This window comes from Letharia lupina, assembly GCF_014066315.1.
Source record: "Letharia lupina isolate WasteWater1 chromosome Unknown contig_12, whole genome shotgun sequence".
Classification (NCBI taxonomy): Eukaryota; Fungi; Ascomycota; class Lecanoromycetes; order Lecanorales; family Parmeliaceae; genus Letharia; species Letharia lupina.
The window spans coordinates 365,602-392,843 of record NW_023502981.1 but is presented as its reverse complement, the minus strand read 5'-3'; the positions used below and the strand labels follow the sequence as shown (position 1 = coordinate 392,843).

General features: G+C 49.5%; 9 protein-coding genes across 9 annotated transcripts; 5 read left to right on the top strand and 4 right to left on the bottom strand.

Annotated features, from left to right (window-relative positions):
• Nucleotides 1-338: 338 nt before the first annotated feature.
• HO133_001198 (uncharacterized protein) lies at nucleotides 339-1,507 on the top strand (the record flags this gene model as incomplete). Its single annotated transcript, XM_037292128.1, has 3 exons — nucleotides 339-579; nucleotides 691-696; nucleotides 747-1,507. 3 exons carry the CDS (start codon nucleotides 339-341, stop codon nucleotides 1,505-1,507), a joined length of 1,008 nt encoding a protein of 335 aa, XP_037151547.1.
• A 368-nt stretch (nucleotides 1,508-1,875) lies between these two features.
• HO133_001197 (uncharacterized protein) lies at nucleotides 1,876-2,754 on the top strand (the record flags this gene model as incomplete). Its single annotated transcript, XM_037292127.1, has 1 exon — nucleotides 1,876-2,754. One exon carries the CDS (start codon nucleotides 1,876-1,878, stop codon nucleotides 2,752-2,754), a length of 879 nt encoding a protein of 292 aa, XP_037151546.1.
• Nucleotides 2,755-3,474: 720 nt separating this feature from the next.
• Nucleotides 3,475-4,109, top strand: HO133_001196 (uncharacterized protein; the record flags this gene model as incomplete). The annotated part of the gene is made up of 2 exons (XM_037292126.1): nucleotides 3,475-3,579; nucleotides 3,714-4,109. The coding sequence occupies 2 exons, from the start codon at nucleotides 3,475-3,477 to the stop codon at nucleotides 4,107-4,109; spliced, it is 501 nt and encodes a 166-aa protein (XP_037151545.1).
• Nucleotides 4,110-4,586: 477 nt separating this feature from the next.
• On the bottom strand, nucleotides 4,587-5,793 carry HO133_001195 (uncharacterized protein; the record flags this gene model as incomplete). The annotated part of the gene is made up of 2 exons (XM_037292125.1): nucleotides 4,587-5,431; nucleotides 5,763-5,793. 2 exons carry the CDS (start codon nucleotides 5,791-5,793, stop codon nucleotides 4,587-4,589), a joined length of 876 nt encoding a protein of 291 aa, XP_037151544.1.
• Nucleotides 5,794-6,863: 1,070 nt separating this feature from the next.
• Nucleotides 6,864-14,478, bottom strand: HO133_001194 (uncharacterized protein; the record flags this gene model as incomplete). Its single annotated transcript, XM_037292124.1, has 4 exons — nucleotides 6,864-12,562; nucleotides 12,614-13,058; nucleotides 13,119-14,089; nucleotides 14,412-14,478. The coding sequence occupies 4 exons, from the start codon at nucleotides 14,476-14,478 to the stop codon at nucleotides 6,864-6,866; spliced, it is 7,182 nt and encodes a 2,393-aa protein (XP_037151543.1).
• A 1,223-nt stretch (nucleotides 14,479-15,701) lies between these two features.
• HO133_001193 (uncharacterized protein) lies at nucleotides 15,702-17,289 on the bottom strand (the record flags this gene model as incomplete). Its single annotated transcript, XM_037292123.1, has 2 exons — nucleotides 15,702-16,935; nucleotides 16,988-17,289. The coding sequence occupies 2 exons, from the start codon at nucleotides 17,287-17,289 to the stop codon at nucleotides 15,702-15,704; spliced, it is 1,536 nt and encodes a 511-aa protein (XP_037151542.1).
• A 1,197-nt stretch (nucleotides 17,290-18,486) lies between these two features.
• HO133_001192 (uncharacterized protein) lies at nucleotides 18,487-19,404 on the top strand (the record flags this gene model as incomplete). Its single annotated transcript, XM_037292122.1, has 1 exon — nucleotides 18,487-19,404. The coding sequence occupies one exon, from the start codon at nucleotides 18,487-18,489 to the stop codon at nucleotides 19,402-19,404; it is 918 nt and encodes a 305-aa protein (XP_037151541.1).
• A 365-nt stretch (nucleotides 19,405-19,769) lies between these two features.
• On the bottom strand, nucleotides 19,770-24,234 carry HO133_001191 (uncharacterized protein; the record flags this gene model as incomplete). The annotated part of the gene is made up of 4 exons (XM_037292121.1): nucleotides 19,770-21,647; nucleotides 21,803-23,728; nucleotides 23,785-23,877; nucleotides 24,016-24,234. 4 exons carry the CDS (start codon nucleotides 24,232-24,234, stop codon nucleotides 19,770-19,772), a joined length of 4,116 nt encoding a protein of 1,371 aa, XP_037151540.1.
• A 1,837-nt stretch (nucleotides 24,235-26,071) lies between these two features.
• Nucleotides 26,072-26,527, top strand: HO133_001190 (uncharacterized protein; the record flags this gene model as incomplete). Its single annotated transcript, XM_037292120.1, has 1 exon — nucleotides 26,072-26,527. One exon carries the CDS (start codon nucleotides 26,072-26,074, stop codon nucleotides 26,525-26,527), a length of 456 nt encoding a protein of 151 aa, XP_037151539.1.
• Nucleotides 26,528-27,242: the final 715 nt, after the last annotated feature.

The following is a 27,242-nucleotide window of genomic DNA, read 5'->3' as shown; positions in this document are numbered from 1 at the left end:
TAACACAGGACCCAGAATCACACAACATCGACAACACAGCATTCACAACAGAGTAGTCAACTCCTGTCATCTGTGTCAAGCACTAATGAATTCTAGTCTATATCCACGTCGGCAGGTTGTTGATTGACTTGACCATACATATCAACCTCCGATCTCCAATCTCGCCACACGAAGATCTAATTACTCGGCTTCCTGCCGCAACGCTTACTCGACGCAACTATCCTGCTGCACTGTACCAGGCCATTGGTTGGAAGGCAATCTATCCAGGGCTCACAAGGTCGCTCACACCCGGAAAGAATTGCTGTTAAGAGGCTCGACGATTGAAAGTCCATTTTCGAATGGATCAAGCAAGCGATAGCCAGCAGGCTACGGGAAATCATCCATCGGCTGATTGGACAAGTCAGCTTGTAAGATGGCCTTGCATTGACACGTCCACGAAAGCTCTCAAGAAGCTTGCCTGTGTCCGTGAGCTTACTCTACGTCACCGCCGCGTTGATCTGAACTTCAAGCCCAAGAAAAATCAAGAAGCGGCTTTGGGACAGATCTGTGGGGAGCTTGCACTTGCAGCATGTCGACGCTGTGCAAACGATAAAGGGCCGTTTGTGGAATGTGTTGTTGTTAGGGGTATTTTCGCCAAATCGTGCTGCAACTGTCATTACAGCTCACAGGGACTATCATGTTCTTTCCGAGGCATAGGTGAGCATTTCCTGCGGGAATCTCTTGCGACAACTGATCGATGCCTGTAGAGTCAGTCCCTATTTTATCGACGCCGAATGGGCTGAATGCCACCAGTAAAATCTTGGATGAGCAAGCCAAACCTGCACAGGTGGCAAATTATCAGCCTGGACCTTCGGCGGTTCTCGCAGGACCACAAGTTTCACAGTCCGACAACAACTCCGTCTCAACACGGCTCAGATCTAAGAAGGACGACCTCCGAAAGCCGCCCAATTTCAGCGCAAATTTTGCCTTTCCACGGACGGTTGTCGGTGTTACAACCAATGAGCCACTCACTCGCAAGCGTCAATGGCAGGAGACCACAACTACTGGTCCCGCACTAGGACAATGGCCGCCGGAGCGGGGAACTGACGCCGTCAATCAACAGTCTGAGGAGACTATTTTATGCCTGAGGGAAGAGATTCAGCGCCTAAGGCGTGAGAAATCCGACCAGCAAGCTCGGCAACTTGCATTGATCAAAGGATTCGTCACTTCCGCTGCGGTGGTCGAGATAGCTGTTGACGTCCGAGAGGCAGAGCTACGCTGCGGACTGAGAAACATGAGTGGCACTCCTGAAGAGATGCAAGAGCAAGCACAGCAGATGATTGACTTCTCGAAAGCTACCTCTTGGCATGTGAGCAGGTTTGTCAACGATATGTTGGAGGAGCAACGAGTGTTTCTCTATGACGATCAGCAGAAGGCAATGCGGCTTGAATACGACAAGGCAGAGCCTAGCCAGGCAGTTACGGCTATCATCGATGAAGAGCTGTCTTTCATGACGAGACATTCCTGACCATAGGTATTGCTCGTATTAACGCAAATCTGTGAAGACAGAGGTTGAGCATAGAACATCAATAGATGAGGTTAAAGCTAAAGGCATGAAAATTCATGACGAAAATCAAGAGTGACATGAATGTGACTTGTAGTTCTCTTGCTTCGTAGACGAGTAGGGTTTCCTAGCGTTCATGTTGGCTTGACTTGACCCGTCTGGTGCGTGTTACAGACATGAATGCCACGTTAACAATTAACACAATGCATTTGCCCTCCGACCACAGAATTCCCTCTTATTGATCTATCTACCTATCTACCTATCTACCTACTTATCTACCCACCTACCTACCTACCCGAAAAGGCTTTGGGCGAGTTTTATTAACCTTAACCATGGCCCTTCCGACTTTCAACACCAAATCGCCCACCATAAAGCGCATCCTGAAAGAAGCAACCGAACTCTCTAGTCATCCTGACCCAACTTTACACGCCGCTCCTCTCGAATCCAATCTCTTCGAATGGCACTTCACTCTCCAAGGTCCGCCGTCCACTCCTTACAGCGAGGGTGCATACCACGGCCGCATAATATTGCCTCCGACCTACCCATTGCGCCCACCGTCCTTCCGCTTCCTAACGCCCTCAGGCAGATTCGAAGTGAACCGCGAGATCTGTCTAAGTATCAGCGGACATCATGAAGAGACGTGGCAGCCTGCGTGGGGCATTAGGACAGCATTATGGGCCTTGAGAGCATTTATGGAGGGAGATGCCAAGGGTCAAGTGGGAGGGATGGAGATGCCTGAGAAGGAGAGAAGGAGACTGGCAGGTGAGAGTAAGACTTGGAAGTGTCAAGGATGTGGGGGAAGGAGTAACGAGGATATATTGAAGGAAGAGGGCGCTGAGGCTGGGGAAGGGAGCGCCAACGAGCATGTCGTGCCTGAAGAGCTGAAATTTGGCTTCAGGGATCAGATGGCAGCTGCGGAGGGTAAAGATATGGCGAAGGACAAAGGTATGCGGGTTGTTACTACGCCTGCTCCAGATCCATCGCCGGCCAGTGCTTCGGCAGCCTCACCATCACCTCCGACTTTGTCACCACCCGAGGCTATCCACCCAACGAGGACAGTGCCCGTTGCCTTGACTTCTCACGTGCCCCCACCGTTGCCTACCGCCACCCAGCAAACCCAGTCGGATGGTGTCCCAGCATGGGTTGATAAAGCTATTACCGGGCTTGTAGCTGCCTTAGCGGTCATGATTATCAAGAAAATTTTGCTTTGAGAAAGTCGGGGTCTGCGAGGCAAGGAGTTGCATTATACCAGGTTGCGGCTAGGTGGTATCATCTTCTACTGGGTTGGAGTTTCAGGAGCAAATAATGCATGACATTGGTATCGAAGATTACGAGTGACACTTTTGCCTGGTCAGACAAAAGAAACCGAATAAGGCATCTTACCTTGTCCACCTCCCTCTCTTTATCCTCAAAGAGAGCCTCTCTGTGCAGTGACTCTACGGAAAAGTTGCTTTCGATAGCCATTGCCGAGGGCTGGTATCATTCCCGTCATAAGTACCGGAAAAGTGCATACTCAGGCCGTTTCATAGGGGAGCAGATTGATCAGGGTCAGTGGGCTTTAGGTAGAACACCCTTCGATTTTGCCCAAGGAGGGAAAGAGGAGCCCAACCGGAGCCACTCGGTCTAGGGAGGGGAGACGCTGACAATTACAGCTTCCCCATACCAAGCATTCATCTCTCCGTTTCTGCACGGATCAATCCCAAAAACCTCAGAGTTTATGACAGTCAACTACGCAGTCTTCAGGCCTAGACCGCTGCTTATGCGAGGCGAATGCACCAAACCTGGGTGAACGAGTCCCTAAAGGGCTCGACGTTTCAAAGAGTGAAAGACTCCAAGATGTGGGAGCTACAGATCGTGCATGTTCGTGAGTCGCTATCTCCGTCCATAATGGTGCCTGATGGTCCACTCGGCTGGGCTCAGACCTTGTGGCGATGGCATCTTGTGTTATTCCCAAGGCGGCCAATGAGCCGCCTGTATTCAAGGAGCACAGTCGGAACGCCGTCAGCCACCGTACACATTATGAGACTGCTCGGAGAGTAGGTCAAGTGTTAATGATTAGCATCATAGCAGTCTATGAGGCCTTGGATATGTCATTAGCTCATTCCCTATACAAGTTCACTGGTATAAACTTCATCTTCTCTCCTCAACTCTACGTTGCAACTCCTGCAAGACTACAACCCGCATCTCCCAACCTCGGACGCCTCGACCTGTCATGACAGAATCTCCGGTCTACAAACCCCGCATGGACCTCTCCAACAACCTTCTCTTCCGCCTCAGCCTCTACTACATCTTCGTGAGCCCCGAGACATGGCAAGTCGCCTCATTGCTGAATCAACTCCACAAAATCGCTCCAGGCATTGCTACACAAGAGGTCAAATCCACCTACCTCCATTTGCATGACACAGAGCATCCTATGTGGGTCCGAGCCAAAGACATGGCGATTCAGGAGCCGGATGAGCTGAAGCGGATCATGCGAGATGAAATTGGGTTGGGGGGCGAGAGGTGGGACGTTCGTGTGGTGAAACCTGTGATGGCGATGGCTATATTGAGGTTGATCAGGGATTGAAGCACAAGGAGGAGGATCGAACAATAATCATGCATCGAGAACAGATAGGCAGGCGGGCGAAAAATTGGGAAACTCTAGGCGGCACTGAGGTGGAGATTGAAACCATCATAGTCCTACAGTAAGGCAAGCTGTACAAGAAACAGAACCCCAAGAGTTTCCATACTTCCATCTTTACACACTTTGTGGATGCCAAACAGACATCGAATAAAGATTATTCGACGCAGAAAAAACAACTGGTCCGACTCAAGACCACGATTGTTCAAGACCCATTCCGTTACAGATATCACTGTTTCTGGCAGTGCACCCCGTTGAGACTAAGGCAATCCGAGTTCCCCCCCTTCCACGACTTGTGCTCGATCCTTCTACTGAGCTGTTGGTGCTGCTATCATCATCAATTTCATATCTGCAATATACAATCCAAGGGTTCGCCATCGCTTCTGAGCATATTTTCCAACTGTGCAGATATCAGCCCCTTCCTTACCGCGAATTGCTAGTACCACTCACCAGCTCCAGATCTGCCAAAGCCTCTTCCGGTCTCTGCTTCTCATTACGTTGCCCCGCCGCCAGCGCTTCTCCCCACTTCCTCACCTCAGGCGGGACGCCTGTCCTTTCATCGTCGACTACACTCTTCTCTTCCTTACCCTCGACGACTGTAGTTACAGTAGACCCGAAGACGGAAAGACTGACAGTACCACCTTCGCAAGCTATATTGAATTCATACCCCGTGAAGGATGTGCCGAATGAGACAGAAAAGGTACCAGTGGCGCCGGACTTTGTTTTCATGGCGGCATCAATGGTGTCCACCGGAGGCAGATGTTTCTGTAATTGAGCTGAAAACGCCGATAGACGGGTGATGGTGTTCTCAGGCCCCAGTAAGAGCCGTAGGCCTGCCGTGACATGTACACCCCCATCGAGGAGAAAGCCCCCTTGATGGGTGGGATTTTTACGCCATTCGGTTTCTTGGAATGGTCTTAGCAGTAAACCACAGATACAACGGCACACACCCATACCAAAATATTTCCCCCCCTTGACCATGGAATACCTCTTTGCCCTGAACCCGAGAAGTCGCCCGGCCTTTTGCACCTGCTCTCGCGCATACTCGAAGCTGGCGAGGTAACGAAAGTTCTCCGCAACGCTCCACGTCACCTTCTTGCTGTCAATGTTGGCATAGTACCAACTGATTAACTCCTGAGCGTCTTTGACGTTCTCTGCTATGGGCTTTTCCGACAAAACATGCTTGCTAGCGGATAATGCGAGACGAATGTATTCGGCCTGCTTGGGAATGGGAAGACTGATTGGCGAGTCAATACGGAAAAGTTCAGCTGTGAAGGGTGTCAAACGCTATGATGACGGCCTGGACATCAGATCGTTTCAAGAGGTCAGCGCAGCCTCTACCAGAGCCTGAGTCGTCAGAGTAGAGTTGAATGTCGCCGTCGACGGCAAGGCTTTGCGCGCTTTCCAAGGACCTCGAGTACACCGCCTTTAAGGTCAAGTCTTTCGATGCCCGGACGGCCGGCTGTCAAGGATCAGACTAGAAGGAGAAGATGAACTCTGCATGCTGACAAGGTGTTCTTCCCTAGCGAAGATGCCTATGCCATATCGCGAGGAACGAGTTAATATCAGCGCTCCAAGGAGACCTGTCGCATCACGTACCACCTCCTATAATAGCCACGCCTACTGTCATCGTGTACTACTCTACAGCAAATGGTGAGGCTACTCGTAGAGTTTTGTTGAATGATGGTATGAGATTGGTGGATGCACGTTCAAGAAGCTTGGGATTAAGGTTCTAGTGCCTTGAGGACATGGTCATCAAGGTAGGTACCTGCCTTTGTTTACTACCACGCTACTAGAGTTCTTGAAGTAAAGACTGGTTGGTAGAACAGAGTGGAATCTGCACTGTCTCCCATCATGGTTTACTCTTTACCTAGATCGAAAACCCTAGATCTTTCGATCTCTTCGTCGACATTAGACTCGCCTTAATCACCGGAGAACAGCACTTTGTAACTTCTTTCGAGCTTTCCAGCCTCCACTCCCATTCGCCGACGCCATTCTCATTTTTCTCCGCGAAGGAGCGTCCACCAGGGGACACCTCTTCTGGCGATTGCATCTGAGTAGCATGGCCCGATCCTTGTCACATCCTGAGCCACTGCCACGTTTGTACTCCCTTTGGCGACCACCGTTTTTCGTTGTTCCCGATCATCTTTCTTCACTTTCGTCATCCCGTCTACCGCCTTTCTTGAGGCCGTCAATATCAACGTGGAGACTGGGCGCCCAAGACAATGGTGGTTGTCATTCCGTGCTTACTTTTTGAGTCAATTTCCCTATGGTGACCCTAAATTATCGGTGCGAAGCAGTTGTTGGACTACCGCAGATGGTAGTGTTGTACCTCTGCTATCAGATGTTGAAGGAACATTGGAAGGTGAGAATTATGAATCCATTGCGCTTTAGCGCTTCCCGCCCTAGCTTCGAAAACCCCGGAGGCACACTCCTAAGTAAACAATTCTGTTCTTGACGTACACATTTCTTCCATGGGGACGGTAGATTCAAAAAAAAAATCAAAAAGTAAATCCTTTGTACATTCTATGTGATACGTCTATCGTTTAGCATCTCGCCAATGTCATGTCTGTTGCCAGCTTCGATCTAAAAGGGGTATCAACCTGAAATAAAAACCCTCCACTTCCAAATGAACGCGGATGCAGCATCTAGACTTTAGCCATGCGTAGATGATGCCAAATGCATGCATCGTGCTCTGACTTAGCATAAAACATTCTCAATCGTTCCGTCAAGTTCCATCGTGATCACGTCTTGGACATTCTCCCCTTCTCTCTCTTTTCCATTTTCCTTTCCATCTCCTTTCTCGCCTCCCTTTTCGTCTCCCACATCTTCACCTGACCGCTCCTCACTGTTCCCACCAGTCCCCAAAGCCAACCACCACCACTCATCCTCGACACTGAACCCTTGGCCGACTCGTTTCGCGGCTTTTGCATTGACCAGCCATTCAAGGATCTCTTGCAGCTCCCAAATATCCATAGCCGGTCTCATCACTTTCTCTAACTCCGAAGCCCCAACACCAGGTCTTACTACCAGCACAGCCACGACTGCCGCAAGAGCCATCTCCCACATCACGGGCACGAGCGAGCCATGAATATCGTACCACAGTGGGATCTTTGCCATCGGATCTTGCAGGTGCTGAGACGGTGGCGTCGGAAGAGGAGGCAGCGGGTTCCCATAGATGTAGGCAGGCGAAGGCCGGAGCTCGAGACTGAAATTCAACCGCCGTTTATCCATCTGCCGAGTCTCATAGCCACCATCAGTCTGGCCCCACTTATTCATCGGTACATCAATTGGCACGATTGTGATGCGTTGATGCGCGAGGAGGTTGACAATAACGATCATGTCGCCGTCGTCAGCGGCGTGTGAGTAATTGGCAAACCCTTTCTCCCCAAAGTCATGATCGAGTTGCTGCTTGTAAGTTGCCGCTTGGTGGAAATGAGCAGATTGCAGATTCTTCTTGAAACGGGAGACGAGAAAATCGCTAATGTCGTAGTTGCGGCCGGGAATAAGGCGGCCTTTGTTTTCTTGAGCGAGGACACGATCAAAGAGTAGCTGTTTGAGTGCATCCTCGACAGTGCGATCCGGGAACGTCGAGAGCTTGGCACGGGCCACAGAAGGATTGTAGGTGGACTCGGGCGTCATGATGTTGGCACGGATCCAGGATTTTGCGGTTATGAAATCTTCTGCATCTTCTGGTCGAGCACCTTGTCGTTCTCGAATTAGAGGCAAGACATAGGGGTCTCTATGCACAATCTTTGTTCTTCTGGCTAAGACGGAAGAGCCGTCGATCTCGTAATATTCATTGATCTCGTTGTGGTATCTCTCGTTCAGCGTGTATAAACCATCAAACTCAGATCGCTCCACTGGAAGTTCCGGTAACGACTGGGTAGGTGTGTTTACGTTGGCCATTGTCCATTCGACAAGCCACTTCCAGTCGTAGTCTTCCAAATTGTCATAGTCAATGGCGGGCACTATACCCTCCTCGTATGCGCTTGCAAAGATGCTCTGGAAGTCTGACTCCATCTTGGGCAAAAAAAGCTTATACTTTTGCAGCGTGAGACTCCACCGGCTGTGAACAAACATTTGAGTGTATGTTGGCTCGAAAACTTTAGCGACCAGTACCCAGTCAATGCGTTTGTCAAGCCCTCCTGTCAGCGCCCGGATAACCATAACGGCAGTGAGTAGGCGTTCTTCGCCATTCTCGCCGAGAGACTTCGCTTGACGCGGCCCACGTACCCTACGTAGCTTAGTGGGTCGGTGTTCTTGATCCAATTCCACTTGTTTGGAGGCCTGGTCTGGAGTCCCAATTTCCGCTAAAGATGTTAAGCGGCGGCGCTTGAGCGGTGTCCGAGTTTCAGCTGCCGCGGGATCAATGCCTCTACTACCGGTGCTGAATATGCTGTGTACTATCCTGGGTCTGAAGCCACTGTTCCTGGGGAACGGCCTGGACATGAGGTGGCCATCCTTGAGGCGGACGGTGACTTGCTTTGCAGCTTCCATATCAGCCTTGACCACTTCGACAGTTTTATGAGTATGTGAAAACACATGGTTCACAAATGGCCAGCCCACGAGGACAACGTTGTTTACCTCATTTGCTTCAAGCTCCCGCCTCAACAAACGATCTACTTCTTCGTCGAACGGCGTCTTTTCTATTTTTTGCGAGTCCTGCAGCGATAGCGGCCGGGTACTCCTACGATGTGAGCTATGTGGGTGTACGGTTTTGAGGCTTGCAGCATACGGGTCTAAAGCCGTACCGCGATACGCAAAGATCTTCCGAGGAGGTCGAAGCCCAGAGAAGGTTACCGAAAATGTGCCAGTGGCGCGGTAGAAGTAGTGGGCGGGATCCATGAAGCTGACGAGTAGAACCCTCTCCTGATACGAGGTTGCAGAACCTTCCGCATGAGCAGCTACTGGCCACCCAGAGACACGAGATAAGGGCAATTCGGGTGACGGAGATGCTGTTGTGCTTAGACTCCCACGCCGCGTAGTACTCGAAGTCGGAGGCACTTCTCTCATCTCCTCTAGACCAATTTGTTTCAATCCTAGATCATCTCCTGGCCGCACAGTCCTATTGAAATTGGCCTCCCCAGCGTATGGTGGAGTGTACGGGAAAGGTTGATTTCTTGGTCCAGCAGTAATCAAAGCAGCACTTCTGGATGTTGGAGCCTGCCGTGGAGGAAAGGTTGGACGAATTGGTGCATGTGAAGATTCGAATAGACCAGGATTGGAATCGGTGTACAGCAAGGAAGACCTGGTCGAGTTAGCCAGCGCTTGCTTGCGTTCAATTCGGGCAGCATTTTCTGCCATCTTTCGCATGCGTTGTCTGGCGTGTTCGCTAAGATCGAGAGGTATTGGGGCTTCTGGTGTGCCGATTTGCACATCATTTTCGGCCGCTGCCATCAGGACCGTGGGTCTTTGTTCCTCAAAGTTGAAGTCTGAGAAAGCATAGTTTGATGGCAACCATATCAATGAAAATGGATTGCTGGCTGGGTTGACGGGTATAGTTGGCAAAGAATTTACCTGTGGTCGTACAGGTTTCTTGATGCTGGCCAGACGCTCGACACGCTTTTGGCCTCTCCTTCTGCTTGAGCGGTTTGCAGTAGGTTTTGGCAGGACCTTTCTACCAAGACCGGGTGCGGCGTGAGCCGTGTTTGTGGTGGCTCGCTGGATAAAGGGTTCGGTAATAGGCTCGTCACCATCAGCGTGTCCAAGCTCCTGCTGATCTTGTTCTTTCAATGCTTTCAGCCTAGCTACGGCAACTCTCTCTTTCCCATCCATCATCTTCTTGGCGAGGTCCAGTCGGCGCAGTCCCGCAGACTCCGGTGCAGACGAGTCTTGTACTGGTTCCTCAGTCATCTTGTCTGAAGTTTCTTCGCTGTCAGTCTTGTTTTCGGGAATTTTTATACTCGAAAAACCTTGTGGTGGCAAGACAGCCATGGGAACAAAGTATCTGGGGTGGTAAGCCACCATGTTTGTCTGGGTCTCTTTGACTTTGGGGTCGGTAGTGTCAATAGTTGGCAAGACGAGCATACTCTTGGTGACAGTAACTCCCTGTCTGGTCTGAGAGGCGAAGGTGATCTGTCGAAGTTTGTTCTCTTTGATCAATGCATTGACAGCATTGCTTATAGTTTTTGCCTCTGGCGTTCCTTCTTGCCCTCTCCGTTTCCATTCACTGGCGAAAGGCGAACTCATCTCTTTATGACTAGGGAAGACACCTTCGCATTTGTTTACGATGTCCATTATGATATTTTTCCGTAACATTGCGGTGGAACCTCCTTGCCTGCTTACCTTATTGATTGACTGCTTATTCGAAGGCTTGCTGGCTTCCAGGGTAGAAGACTGAGATGATTGTACGGCCTGAATTGTGGCAACTTCGCTCTGCGTGGTTTTAGAGTCGTCAAGTACAGAACCACTTGAACTCAAATCGCTCGACTCTTTCATATCTGGTTGCCTTTCTGGCGTACGACTACGCGCTTCATTTTCGATGGGTGATTTTCCGTATACTTGGTCAACGCTTGGCGACGGTGCTGCCATTTCTAGAGGTGTGCTCGGTTTGCTGATGGGTTTAGAAGATTCCATAGTCGGTGACGAGTGTCTACTATACGGACTTGCAGAGAAAGGATCAAATGGAGCTGCGCCACGAGTAGGCTGCGGAGATGCTGTGCGCTTTCTCTTCGTTCCAGCAGTATCAGCGTACAGGATTGGCTGAGTGGCGGGGTGAGAAGAGACAGGCGATGGCAAGAATGTCGACCTTGATAGATCTGGCTGGCCTTCAGGTTGGGTATATGGTATAGGGGCTGGCTCTGCAACCCGTGATGTCGGCGTCTGCGTTCTGCTTCCTAGGCAAAACATCTGCTCAGAGGCTGTGGTTGGCTTCACGTACCAGTCCAATTTGCTCAACCTTGTGGATTTGAAGACAGCAAGCTTGAAATGCATAGGCCGAAAGTCTCGAGGTTCACAAGGCCTCTTCCTCCGAGGAGTCGTCTTACCGATAAAGACACCGGCATTGGATCTTGTGATGGCTTCCAATTGGTGTTGGTAGTGTTTTGACATGAACTTCTCCCAGCCGGGGTACATCCCTTCATTACGGGCATTGAGCTGCATGTTTGATGTTCCCAGCGATGCTTCTCGTGCGGGCACAGTAACGAGTTTTTGTGCCACTGCTGAAGAGGTAATTGGTGTTGGAAGGTGCTCGTCGTGTTGTGATAACATGTGCGCAGTACGTTTCCGCTTCTGTCCTGCTCTGAATATGTGTAGCTCATCTTGTGGCAGAAAAGAGCCCGAGTGGGCAGCAATCGAGGGCAAATATTTGTACTGAAGAGGCATTGTATGTTCCTCGCCGTTCTCCAATGGGACGTTCGCTGTTCGTTTCCGCTTTTGTCCTGCTTTAGCTGTGGACGACATATCTGGTGGCAGAAACGAGCCTGAGTGGGCAGCGATTGAGGGCAGAAATTTGAAATGAGGGTCCAATAGTCGCTTTGGTTTTGCGGGTCGGGCTTGCTTACGCTTGACATTATTCTGCAAAGTGTGTGCGGTCGAAATCTCCATTGCTAAGGAGGGTGGGCGAACATACGGCCAAGAATGTGCAGCTACGGACGGGAGATAAACCATAGATTCCTGGTTCGACACGCGCTGCCCACGTCCCCGTGTCCGAGTTGGAAGGATTGGAGGTCCTTCTTCTCGATCTTTACCTTTTGGCTCTAGGTGGGCATGCTTCCGCCATGCTGGGACAAAATGAGTATGGGCAGCCATCGAAGGCCGGTATCGAGTGTCCTTCCAATGTCTACCCTTGGGTTTTGCTTCGTCTGGGTCTGGTTCTGGCATTGGCTCCCCAGCAAAGTTGTGAAGTACTCGGGCTCTTGAAGACTTTGGAAGTGGCAATTCTCCCTCTTGCTTGCGTGAGTCATCCCTCTCCGCCAGCACTTCATAGGCGGCTACCATAGCGTCTTCTCCATCTTCAATGCGCCGAAGGATTTCCTTTTCAACCTTGACGATCTCGTACTTCTCGAACATTGCTTGCGAGTGAAATAAGTAGTCGACTTCGTCTGAGGTCATGGTATCAAAGTTGGCCGGGATGCCGGTCTTGGGATACTTGCGCGGCCGGCCCAATGGCTTTGAATTCGATTCTCTGACAGGCTTACGCCTTGGAGTCTGGAATCCAGTTGCTTGTCCCTTGGCTGGTACCACACCAGGGAGCTTGGACACCGCTACCCTTTCGGGCTCAGTCGCCTGTTTCTTGGTTGATACAGTATCGGACGTCGTTGACAGCGCTACCTTTTGGGGTTTCATTGCTCGTGCTTTGATTGGCGCAGCCTGAGAAGGCGTGGACGCCGCTTTCTTGGGAGTAGATCCATTACCAATAGTAACAGGGTGTCGCTGGTGGCTTTTGTATCGGATACCTAGTCCACATTTAATGAAAACATAACACGGTCTATGACTATATTGCTTACCATGACTGCCATCAGCCTTCTTGCTGAAGACAGGGTCAGTAGCAGAGATGTGCAGAGGGTCGACTTTGAGTGCTGAGACACATTCTTCAAGAGTAGCATCATTCTGGCGCCCTTGAAACTGGTTTTCTTCGAGTCTCGGGAAACCATACTCATCCACGTCAGGTTTAGCGTCTAATGCAGCAGCGACGTTCTTGCCTATCGTCACATCGCTGGCGACGGTTTTTACTGCTTCCCAGAAGCCTGTACCGCCATCAACAAGCTTGTTGAAATTTTCATATGTGTAGTAGATGTAGATTTGAGTCTTGCCCTTGAGAACGGTGTCTCGCACGATAGATAAGTGACGAAGATGTAGGGGCTGTGATACTTGCCAGGAATCCGCCACCCGCGAGACGTAGTCGTCCAGAGGTTTTCTGACATGGTCGCCCATCAGATTATGCCTAATCTCCTGTTTATGAAATTAGCGAATTTGTCTCACTAGCTACGGGAGAGAAAAGCGTCTACGCACAGTCATACTCATGCCTTTGATGCCAGCCCGATCGACAAGCTCAAAAATTTGGTTGTTGATGGATCGATCAGCTGTCCATGAAGGGACTGTCCGACTACCTGAAAAAGCGATATCTCCTGCCACGCTTTCAGGGGCGACTGTTGAAGATGATTCTCCTGGTGCCTGTCTATCTTGGTCTCGCTGACCCTTTTTGTTCACGCGCTTCCCTTTTCCTGCTGATGAGGGGCCTGGATCGCTTGTCTGCTTTTTCTGATCCAAATCACTGTTGACGAAGCGCTTCAGAATGCATTGGCTCGTATGAAGTATCCTCTTTGGGTTGACCAATTGAACAGACAGACGCTTTTTCTCGACATACCCACCATCATGTAGGCGGTCAGTTCGGGCTGGGAGAGAACGCTTATCCTGGCCACTGATTCTGACGAGATCATGTTGCAAGATACCCTTGGGTCCACACGCTGCTATTATAGAAAGGCAGACGAAGTCGAGAGACTTAATTTTGCTGAAGTCGGGGCCATGTCCAGCTAAGGCGTGCCACATGCAATTCTCGCTCGCGTAGAGTCGGATCCCGGGATCGAATTTCGACTGTTGGGGAACCGCAACATCTTTTGTTTCGGCTGTCTGAGTAGTATCGCCGTCTCGTATTGCTGAAGCGTTAGATACGTGTGAGGAGAAAGCAGCGTCGGGAAGGTTAGTTTCCTGAGAGACGAGGGCCGACTGCTCAGATTGCTCGATGGCATCATTGCGTGCTTCCACTTCGGAGAGCGTTAGCTTCTTGTGCCCGGCATGGCTTCCTAACCGGATGTCGGGATTTTTGATAAGCCATTTCCAGACTTGCTCGAGAAAAGGCCTGTCAACGTTGGAAGCAATGCCAGGATGAGGAACAGTATCGTCTAAGTCTTGAACCTGACTGTCTTCGATTGGATTAGCGTAATAGCCTTCGACATGGGCAATGAAATCTAGAGGTAACGCTCCTGATCACTATTAGCAAACGTGTAACCCATCATGTAAGATGATGGCTAGAATTGGTTTAATTGTGAAAGTAAATTCTCTCTTTAGCTACTGGATGGGTGATTCAACCGCCACAAGCTTGCAGAAACAGCCCGAGTTCTGGTTGACGAGTTTTGAAACCACACAAAAATTTCCCCCCGCAAAAAGAGGGTTGGATTCTCGTCTGGTAATATGGTGCAATGGCGAGAAAATGCAAAGAAAATGTGGGAACATGCAAGGTATGGGTAGCTCGAACGCTCGAACGCTCGAACGCTGACGACGGAGAAAAGATGAGAAATGACTCACCATGTTCGCCACAAAGAGCAATCTGGTCGACCAGATGACGGATCAGACCGTTCAAACCTTTTGCCATAATTTGAGAGACATTGTGACCCTCCCTTAAAAGGGTCCTTGGGTAGTAAAAAGATTAAGCCATGAATGGCGATAGCGAGATTCGAACGTCGGTCTTCATGTTTGGTCAGATATGGTAAGTAGGTGCTTTGGTTGGGCGGCCAGTTGTGGTGTAAAGTATCTTAGCCCAAAAGATGAGTGTTCAGCGGTCGGAGTTTTGGGGGGGGCTGGTTCCCACGGAGATTAGTTTAAGGCCGGCGCTAGCGATTCGCTCTGGATAATGGCCGGCTCGGCCGGGAAGTGAAGTATAACAGGGAAGGCCTTAGGCCAGTTAGTCGGTTGTGGGACTATTACAATGGGAGGACAGACATTGGAATAAAGATTTCCTATATTCGAACATTGTCCCATATCTCGAATCGTTGTGGTATCACAATATCAACATACGTAATTGAGACCCCGCCCCTGGTATTACGGCGGACGACGGCTGACACTACGACAAAACCAAAAGAAAATTCTCTTTTCGTTTTTTTCTTCGCGATTTCTAGTAACTCTCTTCAAAATATTCTACTAAGAATATTCTTAACTCTTCGAAAGGTACTTTTTAAGGCACTCTTTAGAGGATACTCTCCGGGGTACTCTCCGGGGTACTCTCCGGGGTATTCTTCCGGGTACTCTTCCAAGTACTCTTTCGAGTATTCTCCCGGGTATTTACGACGGATGAATATTTTATAAAGTTCTTCGCAAAAAAAAAAAAAAAAAAAAATTCAAGTTCCGCGGAAAGTTTTTTTTTTTTTTTTTTTTGCGAAGAACTTTATAAAATATTTGATCGTAGTGTTAGTTATTATCCGTCGTAAGTACCCGGAAGAGTACCCGGAAGACTACCCGGAAGACTACCTTAGAAAGTACCTCGAAGAGTACCCGGAAGAATACCCGGAAGAGTACCCGGAAGAATACCCCGGAGAGTACCCGAGAGAGTACCCCGGAGAGTACCCCGGAGAGTACCCCGGAGAGTACCCGGGAGAGTACCCCGGAGAGTAGCCCCTAAAAGAGTGCCTCAAAAAGTACCTCAAAAAGTACCTCAAAAAGTACCTCAAAAAGTACCTCTCGAAGAGTTGAGAACTAGAAATCGCGAAGAAAAAAACAAAAAGAAATTTTTTTTTTGGTTTTGTCGTAGTGTCAGCCGTCGTCCGCCGTAGGTATGCCTCCATCTGGTCAACGCCATTGGTATCGCAAGTTCACCAAATTTCATAAACGTAAAACAGCTGGACTGTCGACAGAGTCTTCAATACCTCCATGCACATCATTAGAGACGCCTTTCATTCGTTTCCACCAACCATGGTGTCGGTTCCAATTCCTGCGCGTTGCCCCTTTCAGGTCGTCGACGTTTAATAAGTCCACCCCTTCCTTCACCAGCACATCCCAAACATGGTTTCGCAGGCTGATCGGCCAGAACGGGAGGTCCCAGTATCTCGCCTTTAAGCCTCTTCTGTGTGCACCCTTGATCTGGCCTCGAAGCAAGTCCATTTGGTGGTCCGAGAATTGGCCGTCCCACAATTGCCCGATTGCGTCTCCAAATGACACACTTGCATAGTAGGAGTTACTAGTGGTGTAGGCGTTGGCATCGCCAGAAATAGTCCTAGACTTGCCTTGACCCTCTTCATCTGATCGCCTTTTCCTGGCGTTTTCTAATGACACTTTGGTAGTGTCGGCCAATTTCTCATTCTCATCGGAGAGTGGCTCTCCCTGCATGGTATCCTTTGGCGGTTCCTCATTTATACTCGTCGCAGTTGATAAGTCGCCGCTGGTGGTACCTCCATACATCTCACTGAGAGGAGCATCGAAGAACACATCGTGATGGGGATTGGTTTCCTCCGAGTTCACCATATCAAAAGGCGTGTTACCTGTCCCAACGACTGTGATGGGACCCCGAGTGATTTGAGTGCCGTTGGACCGAGTCAAATAGTTCTTTTCTCGTAGTGGCTGAAGTGCCGATTGTACGTGAGGCCAAAGGGCTGATCCAGATGTTTTGAAGTCAATGAGAAGAATGAGAGTCTGCTCAGGGTCTGTGTCGAAAACACCATGTGGCTGAGAGGTGTCGTCTGGAAGTATAGTCAATCTTGGGTTCTGCTTTGACAAGACGTCGAGAAGCGGGTTGATGTAGAGGCTGTCGAGCGTACGGTTGGGCGTCAGGCTTGCAACGGAGTGTCCGACGAACAATTCCTCGTCGAATAACCAAATATCGGCCTCCACGCCGATACAACCAACTTCTATCGCGGAGAACAGAGGCACTCTCCGCCAATAGTCATTGTGCGAATGGCATGGCATGGGAATGATGTCCCGTGAAAAGTCCGTGGGCCACGACGACAAGCCTGCCCCAATGTGCCCTGGGCGGCCCCACGAGTCCACAATGCGGTGTATACTATCGGGAAGGATAAGTACGACGAGGCTGCCGATTAGGTTGAGGAGCTGTATCACTCCACTATCAAGGAAGTCAGCATCTGCAGCGTCGCGGGGCCATTTCGAGTCCGTACAGAAGCACCAGTATACCAAGACTTATGTTTAAACATAACCTCGATCTTTTCTGTTTGTTCAACGTTGGCTTTTCCCCAATGTCATTGCCAGGTCTTGAGGGTTTCCGCCGCGATCTGCGAGGGTTCTGTGAAGATAGGAAAGCCCTCCACTTTGGCTTGTGTAGGGTGGGATTGGTGGACCGACTCTCCTCTTCTAACAAGGGCTCTGAAGCTGAGAATTGGGAGCTACTCTGCGAAGGAGCATCATCAATGTAGAGATCCCGGGACGTGAGACCGACGGTCTCCTCGTCGGACCTGCGCATGATAAATCAATATAGTGGTATTCTGTGGTGGCTAATGCACCGTATGCCTTGATTTTTCGCTTAGACGTCCTCTGGATTTGGAATATGTCGCCAGGACTGTGATAGAGATAGGGAGCGAGATGGGTTTGAACGGTTTATTGCAATGAATGTATTTGTTGTTGCTTCAAGCTTTGGTTTTGGTGGGCTTCTTGGTAGGTAGGTAGGTAAGAAGTTGGGCAGGTAGTAATGGAGGGGCAAGTGGCGTTACAAAGGTGTGAAGGATGGCGTGCTGCGAGTTGCGCTGATTTTGGATAGAGGGTGTGAGGCAATTATGTCAGGGAGTCCGGACTGGTGAGGAAGACAGGCGGATGCTCATTCATGAATTGGAGCCAGATTGATCTCGGTCAGCTGCAGGAATAGTGTGTTGATTGTTCCGATATTTTTTCAAAAGCGTGCGCCGGCAATTGAATTCAATTCGTCCGCCAAATGATGATGATCAAACAGCGACTGAGTTCCGGCTTGTCTCATTATCCATTTTTTTTCCATTGACAATTGATGCAAAGCAACATACAGGTACAAGTGAAGAGTATTGTAGCTGAGTGAGAATGCTGATTATTGAGCTCATCATGCAGGCACTCTAGGAGTATTCTGGGTATTCACTATTCACTCGGAAAAGCGTCCAAGTTTCGGAGATGGACGAGGGGAAGTATTTTGCTGCCAGATCTCTTGGCAAGCGGGAGGTCCCTTTTTACTAGCAGGGATCCTTTGGTCTCACTTGCATAAAGTACCTTACAGTACCGTACCTACTGGCCTTAGGTACATGTAAAGTACCTTGACCCCACGCTTCCAGGCACTCACTGTATTATTATTATAGGCTTAATCTTTGTCGCAAAATCTGCAAAATCTCCACGAAATACCTTACTGTAGTATTACTGCAAGCCAAGACACAAAAAACGCTGTCCTTTATTGGCAACTCTATCAATCATACTTACCAATCATACCAATCATGTAAATTACTGGATTGTGGCATGTAAGTAAGATCTTACCTACCTCACATTCCTACGTCCGCTCGCTCTTGAGTTTGAAGCTCGGCCGAGGTGTCTCGGATCTACCAACATCGGCCATCTAAAGTAATGTACCCGGGGACGTGGACTCACTGTGGGCAGGGTGATTGAAGGATACGGGCATTGAATTCAATGATTTGCACCCCAAGTCAGCATGCCTCACAAACACAAAAGAGATAAGTCCAAAAGTGACGCTTCATTCTACGACCTTCCCCCAACCAAGACCGCCCATCCTCTGCCGGTGAAGAAGCTTACAACCACCATTGGAAAGTCTGGCACCAAGTCTGCCAAACGAAAACATGCTCAGATGCAAGATGACACCCCTAGAGCCTTTACCCGCCTCCTCGGCGACTACCGCCCTCCTCGCTCTGGTCTCGATGATGGCAGGAAACCCTCCAAGAAGGCCCGCAAAGAGTCCAAACTTGAATCCAAACCTGGCACTGCAATCCGTGCGCCCGCGCCGGCAGAAGTGCCAACTATACAGCCACGCGAAACCCTGTCATCTTTCGCAGCCCGTGTAGACGCTGCACTGCCGTTTTCGGGATTATCAAAAAGGGGTGGCGTAGCGAAAGAGGACGTGAGGGAGAGACAGACAAAGACTGAGCGCAAGATGCAAAAGATGCAACAGGATTGGAGGGACGAGGATCGTAGGAGGAAAGAGAAGCTGGAGGAAGAAGGAGATAAGGATGTGGACGAGGAGGGTCAGGACGGGTTGGTGAAAAGTACGACTAAGGGAAAGAGGAAGGGCGGGAAGAAGAGAAGAAAAGGGGGCGACCAGGGTGGGGACATTGATGACGACGACGACGACGACCCATGGGCACATATCGCCGCCAAGCGACTCGAAGAGAACGATGCAGAGACAGCTTCTAGATCTGGAGCAGGCTTGATTGGGTTACATGATGTGGTTCTTGCGCCACCAACATTTTCCAGGGTGCCAAAGGGGAAAGCAGATCTTAGCATCAAAAAAGGGGTAGGAGGATTGAAAAGGCAACAGGAGTTGTCCGAAGCAAGGATGACCGTTGTCGAGGGTTATAGACAGATGATGCGGGGAAAGCGAGGGGAAGGAGGGTAGAAATGCCCTGGAAGTATTTAAATTTTGATACAACCGATGAATGGGATTGGATAGAATAATGGCGGCCGAAAGCTAGTCCATGGCTTTCAAACAAATAGTGGACCAAGCTGCGTCCATTGACGAGCCCGCCAATGCATTATCATACCTGGATCTGCTCTTTGTCGCTGTTGCTCGTCTTCGTTTCGGGGGTTTAGACTGCAGAAATTGCCGACTATCTCTACAGCTTGTCTGAATGTTACAAACATCTGGCTATCTCAGGGCGAACAGTGAGTGAGAGGATAATCTCTTTATGCATGACTTTTGTCGAGAGGCCCTTACTCAGAAGTTCTATGATTATCCAATACAATGGGCCCAGCTCAACAGCACTACCGATCTAACCCATCAAACTCCACCAACTTCCTCACAACGGCCACAACCTCATCGGTGCCTAAGTCCAACAACGGATTGTCGATCTTCCTCGCCAGCACCTCGTCAAGCATCATCCTCAGCCTGCTCACTAAAACTCCAATCCTTGCCCAGCCCCGTAGCCTCAACCAACCATCGACTATGAGACCCCGGCCAAGGGTATCGAGCGTGATGGGCCCAGAGAATAGAAGGAGGCTGTAGGCGTTGAAAGGTGTTAATTCTCGGATGAATAGCTTTTTAGTCTCCATTTTGTTGAAGTAGCTTAGGTAAACAGATCCTCCTTGGAAGCCTTGGGCATCGAAAAGAGTGGAGCTTGGATGGACAAACACCCGGCCATTGTCCTGGTTGAAGAACTTGATAGTCCTGGCTTCGGGATCTAATTCCACAGCCCCTGACATTGACGGTGCAAACTTCTTGTCCGGGAAGTCGATTCGGGCGAGTTGTGGGTTGAATGCACCGGCTACCAACGCGCGGATGAGCGCCGTGTTTGAGTTCTGCGAGTTGAGTGAGGCCTGTGTGTTTGAGTGGTATGTTGAGGGAAGGAACCCGGCTTCTTTGAGGGACGAGAGGTATTGCGAGCGATTGGAGGAGATGTCATCGAGGATCCGGCTCGCAAGGTAATTTTGATCACACCAGAACTTGACATCATGATAATTCGAGGACGATTTCCTTTGCGACCACTCTTCGTACGCTCGCAGATCGCAGATCAGGTCGCCCTGGCCAGGGCCGAAGGACAATCTCGCCGCTTTCGACTCTTCACGTTTGGGTTGAGGAGAAACGAATGGGGATTTGACCGTGAGAATGGCAGCAATGGTGAGGCATGCTTCGAGACAGCCAAAAGTAGCCCCATACACCATGAGCTTGCCACAACGTAGATCGGCTGGTATCATGGACAAGTGCCTTCCTAGAGCGGTCAGCTCATTTCCATCTAGGGCGCCCATCCGACCTAAGAGATCTACCGCCCCCTTGACCGCCAAAGTCTCCGGTGGAGTCAGAGCACTAGCAAGGAACGCAGGTACGTCGATGACACCCATTGCTCGGACTGAGAGACAAAGTTGCTCTAAAGGAACACGTCTAATCTCAGGCTCCGGTCTCTCTGCCATCTTAGCTTCGGCAATGCGTGTATACAGCTTGTAGCACACTCCTGCCTGAACTCGGCCTGCACGACCCCTGCGTTGCTTACAAGCTGCACGAGACGCCCAGATTTCCTCAAGCTTGACCATGTTATTTTGAGGATCGAAGCTTGTTTCTTTGACCTTTCCACAGTCGATGACCGCGACAATGTCTTCAATTGTGATAGAGGTTTCGGCGACATTGGTGGCGACGACGACCTTTCTTTTGCCCCTAGGTGCTGGTGAGAAGACACGTCGCTGTTCTGTGGGCATCAGTGAAGCATGTAGCGGTAATGCATGCATGTTAGGACACCCTCGAAGAGCGTCAAGAGTGCGGTTGATTTCCATAGTGCCCGGCAAAAATATGAGTATGCCCCCTTCCTGAGAGCCCAAACCTGAGTCGATGGCCAGTACGGTGCTGGCAATTAGACTGTAATTGATCTTCATACCGATTCCTTGAATGGTACTTGCTACAGACGGATTCACGTCATCCTCATCACTTTCTTCATTCTTACGCGAGCCTGAATTGAATCCTGTCAGACGGATGACATCGTCCAGGTAGTAGTCTTCAACGGGATATGTGCGACCCTCGATCTCGATCGTCGCAACTGAGAAGTTGCTGAAGTACTCCTCAAAAACGCCAGCGTCGAGAGTTGCACTCATCAGAATGACCTTCAGATCCTCTCGTCTGCCCAAAACTTCCTTGAGTAGTACCAGGAGGAAATCCTACAAATGTTTCGGAATCAGCGTTGCGTAATCACGGCAGTGGGACCGAAGATAAGAGAGATCTAGAGAATGAGGATTGTCCTTTATTCCTGAGACATGTCCTGCGACTCAATATTGAAACATCCGTGGGGGATTTGTTGCCAGAATTTACGTACCACGTCAAGACTACGCTCATGTACTTCGTCTACTACCACATGGCTCACATCCGCTAAAGCAGCCACAATGTCGTCTTTAGTCCCGCCAGATGTCTGCAATCGTCGGAGCAGCACTCCCGTGGTCACAAAGGTGATTTTAGTAGTCCCAGACTTCTGCTTTGATTCGCCTCGAATAGCGTAGCCAACTTCATCGCCTACGCGTGAGCATCGCTCATCACTCACACGATCAGCAAGACCTATAGCAGATATCCTTCGGGGTTGTGTGCAGATGAGGCTTGCCGCCGCTCCAATCTGACGTTTGATCATGTCATCCAGGACGAATTGAACACATTGAGTTGATTTTCCTGAACCAGTCTCACCGGAGATTATAGTGACTTGGTGGCCATTGACCGCGTTGACAATGGCTTCCTGCAGCCTCCATGCTGGCAACGTCTGTCTAGCGGCAAGCATTTTCTGCTGCTGCGGCGTTGTTTGTTTGGCTTGCCAACGGTTAAAGATATCGAGATTCTGCGGGCTCCGCGTATTGCCATGGATTTGAATGGGTATCCCCCGAGCCTTTAGTTCTTTTTCAGGATTAAGCACCGGTTTCTTGCTACGCCCAGAAGCCACAGCGGAAACATCATGTAGTCTGCCAGGATTGTTAAGAATTTTTGGTATATTGTTTTCAAGCCAATCGACCATGTTGAATATCATGGGCTCGCCTGAGAGATCCGCAGCCGCGTGGTGGATCAGCCGACGGATGATGCTTAGTCGAATATAGGCAGGAAGTCCAGGTGAGATTATGGAGACTGTCGGAGGCTGTTGAGGATACATTCTGGATTTCCTTACGCTCAGACAAAAAGGTGCTTGGAGCTCCGCGATGTTTAATTGTACTTGGAACAGATGACGCTCAATGATTTTGAACCGTTCGCCGAAGATAGAGCTAAGAGTCTCTTGCTCCTCTGCCCAGCTAGGGTCCTGGTACTCGGAACCGGCCTCGGCGAAGCTCAAAGACGAGATATTTGAGCTGATTTGTTCATCTGATCCCGCATGAACGAGCTCGTTCTGCAGTGCTTCAGCAGCAATACTCTCATTGCCATGGCAATCATCCAAAAGTCTTGAGCAACGCTCACTCGAATAACCTGCTTCTGCAAGCCTCTTAATGGAAGCCTCTCTTTTCACATTACCGGAAGCCATGCTGAGGCCCGCGGTATAGCCTTCAGGGAGAACCCAAATTGGTAGATCATCTTCTGGGACGTGGATGATCAACCATTCGAGAGTCTCCTCACGGTCCTTACACTCTTGTACCGCCTCTTCTATATGGCTCTTTCGGAAGCCGAGACCTACGAATTCGTTGACGATATTTCGACATTGGAACTCGGATATTCGAGCAGCGTAAATGTTCCACCTGTCGTCTCTCCGAACAAGGCTCTCAATTTGAGCTCGAGTCCGCTTTGCCATATCAATTTTAGGCACCCTTGTCCAGCCTTTCATAACATTACGGTTTGAGTTCCCACCATTTGAACGAGCAGCACTCAGTATGTGAGCCGGTTGATCCGCTTCTTTTGCTGTCTGCTTCTCTCGCTCATCCCGTTTCTTTGCCATCAATGTCTGAGCCTCTTCTCGCTCCTGCTTGGCAGCAAACGGGTCGGCCTCGTACATCCAACCTTTACCTTGCTTCACATCGTCAGATTTCAGATCTTGAAAAGCAGTTTTCCATAGATCTCGGTAATTCGGCGGAAGCATCATGTGGATGTTGCGCATGCTACAGACACGAAATAAGGCGTATGTTGCGGCAAAATGTCGAGCTTCCAGCGCCGTTGGTTGGACCGCTAGATGCTTATGAGATGGCGGGAGCTTGAAAGAAGGAAGAACAAGGGTCTCTTTTGTCTTTGGATTGGTAGGTTTGAGGATGACCATTGAAGAGAATCCTTCTGGGGTTTTACTCTGCGCAAGAGTCAGATAACGGCCAAGAATTGGGAGTTGGCCTTGACAGAACTTGCCATAGTATACTCCGGCTTGGCCCATCGCTGTTTCTGGCAATGTTCTGAAAGTATATTTACGGGCAATTTACCAGTCCATGATGCCCCTCCTATCTGCAAGAACCCGGAGTCAGTATTTACTTCTTAAGATGAGACTTGAGCCAAGGGAAAATTCAAGTGGGAAAAGCCGCTTCCGAATGATATCTTTGGAATCATGTTGGTAATAATCTGACGACTTTCAATGTTGCTTACCAACTTTCTAGTGTCTGGCTGCTTCGGCGGATCTTCACTCGAAGCTGGAACAATATCTCCAACTTTCGTGGCCGAGTCTTCTGCTGTGCTGCTTTGTTTTGCCTTCCTCGTGGTCTTGGCATGTCCAAAGACAACATTGCTGTCAATGTCCTCATTGTTTGAAGCGAGCGAAACATTTGATTTCCTGGTGTTGGCGCCGCGGTTGCCGTTTTTGGGCATACTTGGAATCGCACTACCGACTCAATATTGCATGGTGCCTCGCATAGAAGGAATAGGACTCAGGCTGTGGACTAGTTTCGATCTTTCGATAAGAGCAAGTAGTACGAAGAGAACATGGGTGTTTTCCTCAATGAATTAACCTTCTAGACATGCCATAATGTTGAAGAATTTCAAAAGGCAGGATTTGTATAAAATGCAATCAACAGTTTGATCACTTCTTTTGTTACAGGAGGTCTTAAGCCAAGAGTGTTTGGCTTCGTAGCCTTCTCGGCCAAAAATTAGACACAGAACTGTAGAAATTGAAAGAAACTGCAACCGATCTTTGAGTTAATCTGTGGCTGGAAAAATGTCAACCCGCAGGAAGCGCAAGGGTCAAGAAAATACCGTGGTCCATAAAAGGTGTCGAAGATACCATAACAAATGACTCCCGTAAATGAGCTCGAGGGGACGCTTTGAACAATCGACAACTTAGCGGAGGGGATCCAATAAAGAAGATGGGTCGTGAGTAGCACCAGTAGTGAATTTGAAAAAAAAAATCTCGGATTTATTCCGGGACTTTGTGGCTAGTGGCTCAATACTAGCGTGGAGTTCACCTACCTTAGTACTTTTACACATGATCAATCATCGGTCAAAGAAATGTACTCCACTTCATACCCAAGGGTAACCACACGAAGAACAACATGAGAAGAGCCCCTTGGGACAGAGTAAATCAATTCAGAAGGTCAACCGGCGCCCACGAGCGTTACACTCAATAATCTCAGCAGCAAATCACCACTGTTTTCGAAGATGATAAACTTCTGGACGACCATTCCTTACCCCCACGTCAGCGAGCATGGCAGGCAGGGATCCGCTTCCCCCGTATAATATATCCGCACAGAGCGCTTGCAGCCTCGTTTCAGCGTACTCATAGGCCTTGAACGTCCCTAATGTCGTTGCCGCGTTGTGCGAGAACAACAAACTCTAACCCAGGATTGCGGCCCTTCTACTTCCGATAAGGAATCAGTTGTGATCATACATCTTTTGTCAGCAGCTTTGAACATGTATTGTCTTTTGAACACGTCTCACAGTGTCAAGCGATCCCTCTAATGCTGTTATTGGGGCCTGAAATGGGGTCCAATCAGATTTCGTGCCTTGTTGAACGCTCATCTCTCGAATTGCCGGTTACGCGCAGGCCTTGCTGCCGGCTACAAGCGCCTTGCTGTCAGAACCAAACACGTTTGATCGCCTGATGAGTAGAAGAATATCAGCAAAGTTTGATGAGTGGAGCCTGTCTCCAAACAATAGCAGGGATGAGGCCCCATTATTACTATGTCAGTGGGCTATACATGAAAAACGCTTGTGCGCGCAAGCAAGCCAGAGGTCAAGCAGACCAGTTGTCTTCACAGGTACTGACTCGCCACACTCAGCCGCATAACGCGCGAATAATTGAATGAAACGAGTCATAGGACGTTGCAAACATCAACTTCCACTCAAATGCCTACTTTAGTGACTTTGTGATCCTCGGTTCGGGTACGTAACGCTTCGTAGTATAGATAGCCAGTTTGCACAAATGTAAAAACGAGGAACCTACTTCAAATGACTGGAAGTCCCTTCCTTTGATTGTCCCTCTCCAGTGTTACCGCTTGGAAGATTTGGTGTCGGCCTGCAGAAGCCCGCCTACATATCCCAGTACGGGTTGTCGTGTCACACAGCAGAAAAGACACTCACGAAGGTGACAGAGCTATTGCTCTATCCCAACCTTGAGCTGCAGTATAGATCGAGGAGTTCTTGGAGTCCGTTTCCGTCTCAGTACCTGACAAGCTTGACTGACGTTTGACCTTGTGCTAGAACATCCGTCATGCGTCACATGCTTCTTATCCTGTTCGCACTTGCTGCAGCGTCCATGGGCATCAGTCTTCCAGAAAGAAATCTTGCACAGCGTGACGACATGCTGAACACTGGTCCCGGCTGCATCTCTTACACAGATCCTAGTGCCCTCCTGCAAAACCAAAACACTGTAACCGAACAGTCCTCAGGGGGTAGCCCGGCGCTCAGTAAGCTCGATTTGACCAACTGTCTCAATGACTATGGGTGCGGGAGCTTTTCCAACAGCTGGAATGGCAATGTATGCGGGGGCAGAGGGTGGTTCAAGGGGCCACCTGATAGTAAGACCAGTAATTCCGAATGCTATCAGGAATTAGCTCCTTGGGTCCTCCTGAATGGTATCGAGGAGGGAAACACCTATTACAAGGCTATGTTTGGGAAAGATTGTTACATGGGGTACAACGATCCGGACCCGGGTCCATCTTCTTAGTAGGAAAAAAGTGTTGAGAAATGTACAGCGTCATACAATGGGGTTTTGTTGCACTCGGATTCTGATGCTTCGCTACTCGACTGTGTACATACCATATTGAACTTGTATCCAAACAATTGGATGACCAAGCCCATCACGGCTATAATGCCGACATGTTGTTCGTCAAGATGGAAATGCGCTGGAGCGCTGTCAGGCACGGTTAGTGAACATTTAAATAAGAGAACGAGATTAGAAATGAACCATGATATTTTGAGTAGGGCATGAATTGAGACCCAACGCTAGAACTCAGCCAATTTGGCAATAAAAATTCGGCATCCGTCTCATGGTATCTTCGAGACGGATTGCCCATGGCAGGAGCTGGGCACCTGCAACTCGCTCTCCAGAAACATGATGAAACCCAATGACTGGAGACGACAAACCTAATCTATCTGTTTGCAAGAAGAACAAAAGAAGGCCAGCTCGTACGGAGCATCCGTTATCGTAAAGTTCCAGTCTAGAGCTAATCAAGATACCTCGCTCTGAGGGAAATGCAGCTTCCAATGAGAGCAACCTGAGACTCAACAATTGTTATGTAATCTCCAATCTAGGCATTCCCCCAACGGCGAAAAGGCGTGGACAGCAATCAGTTTTGCACGCCTCAGAACGATTGATCTACTACTCGTATCGGCTTCGTTTTTTGTTTTCAACGTCATTGTCAGGAGTTGTCGGGATAATG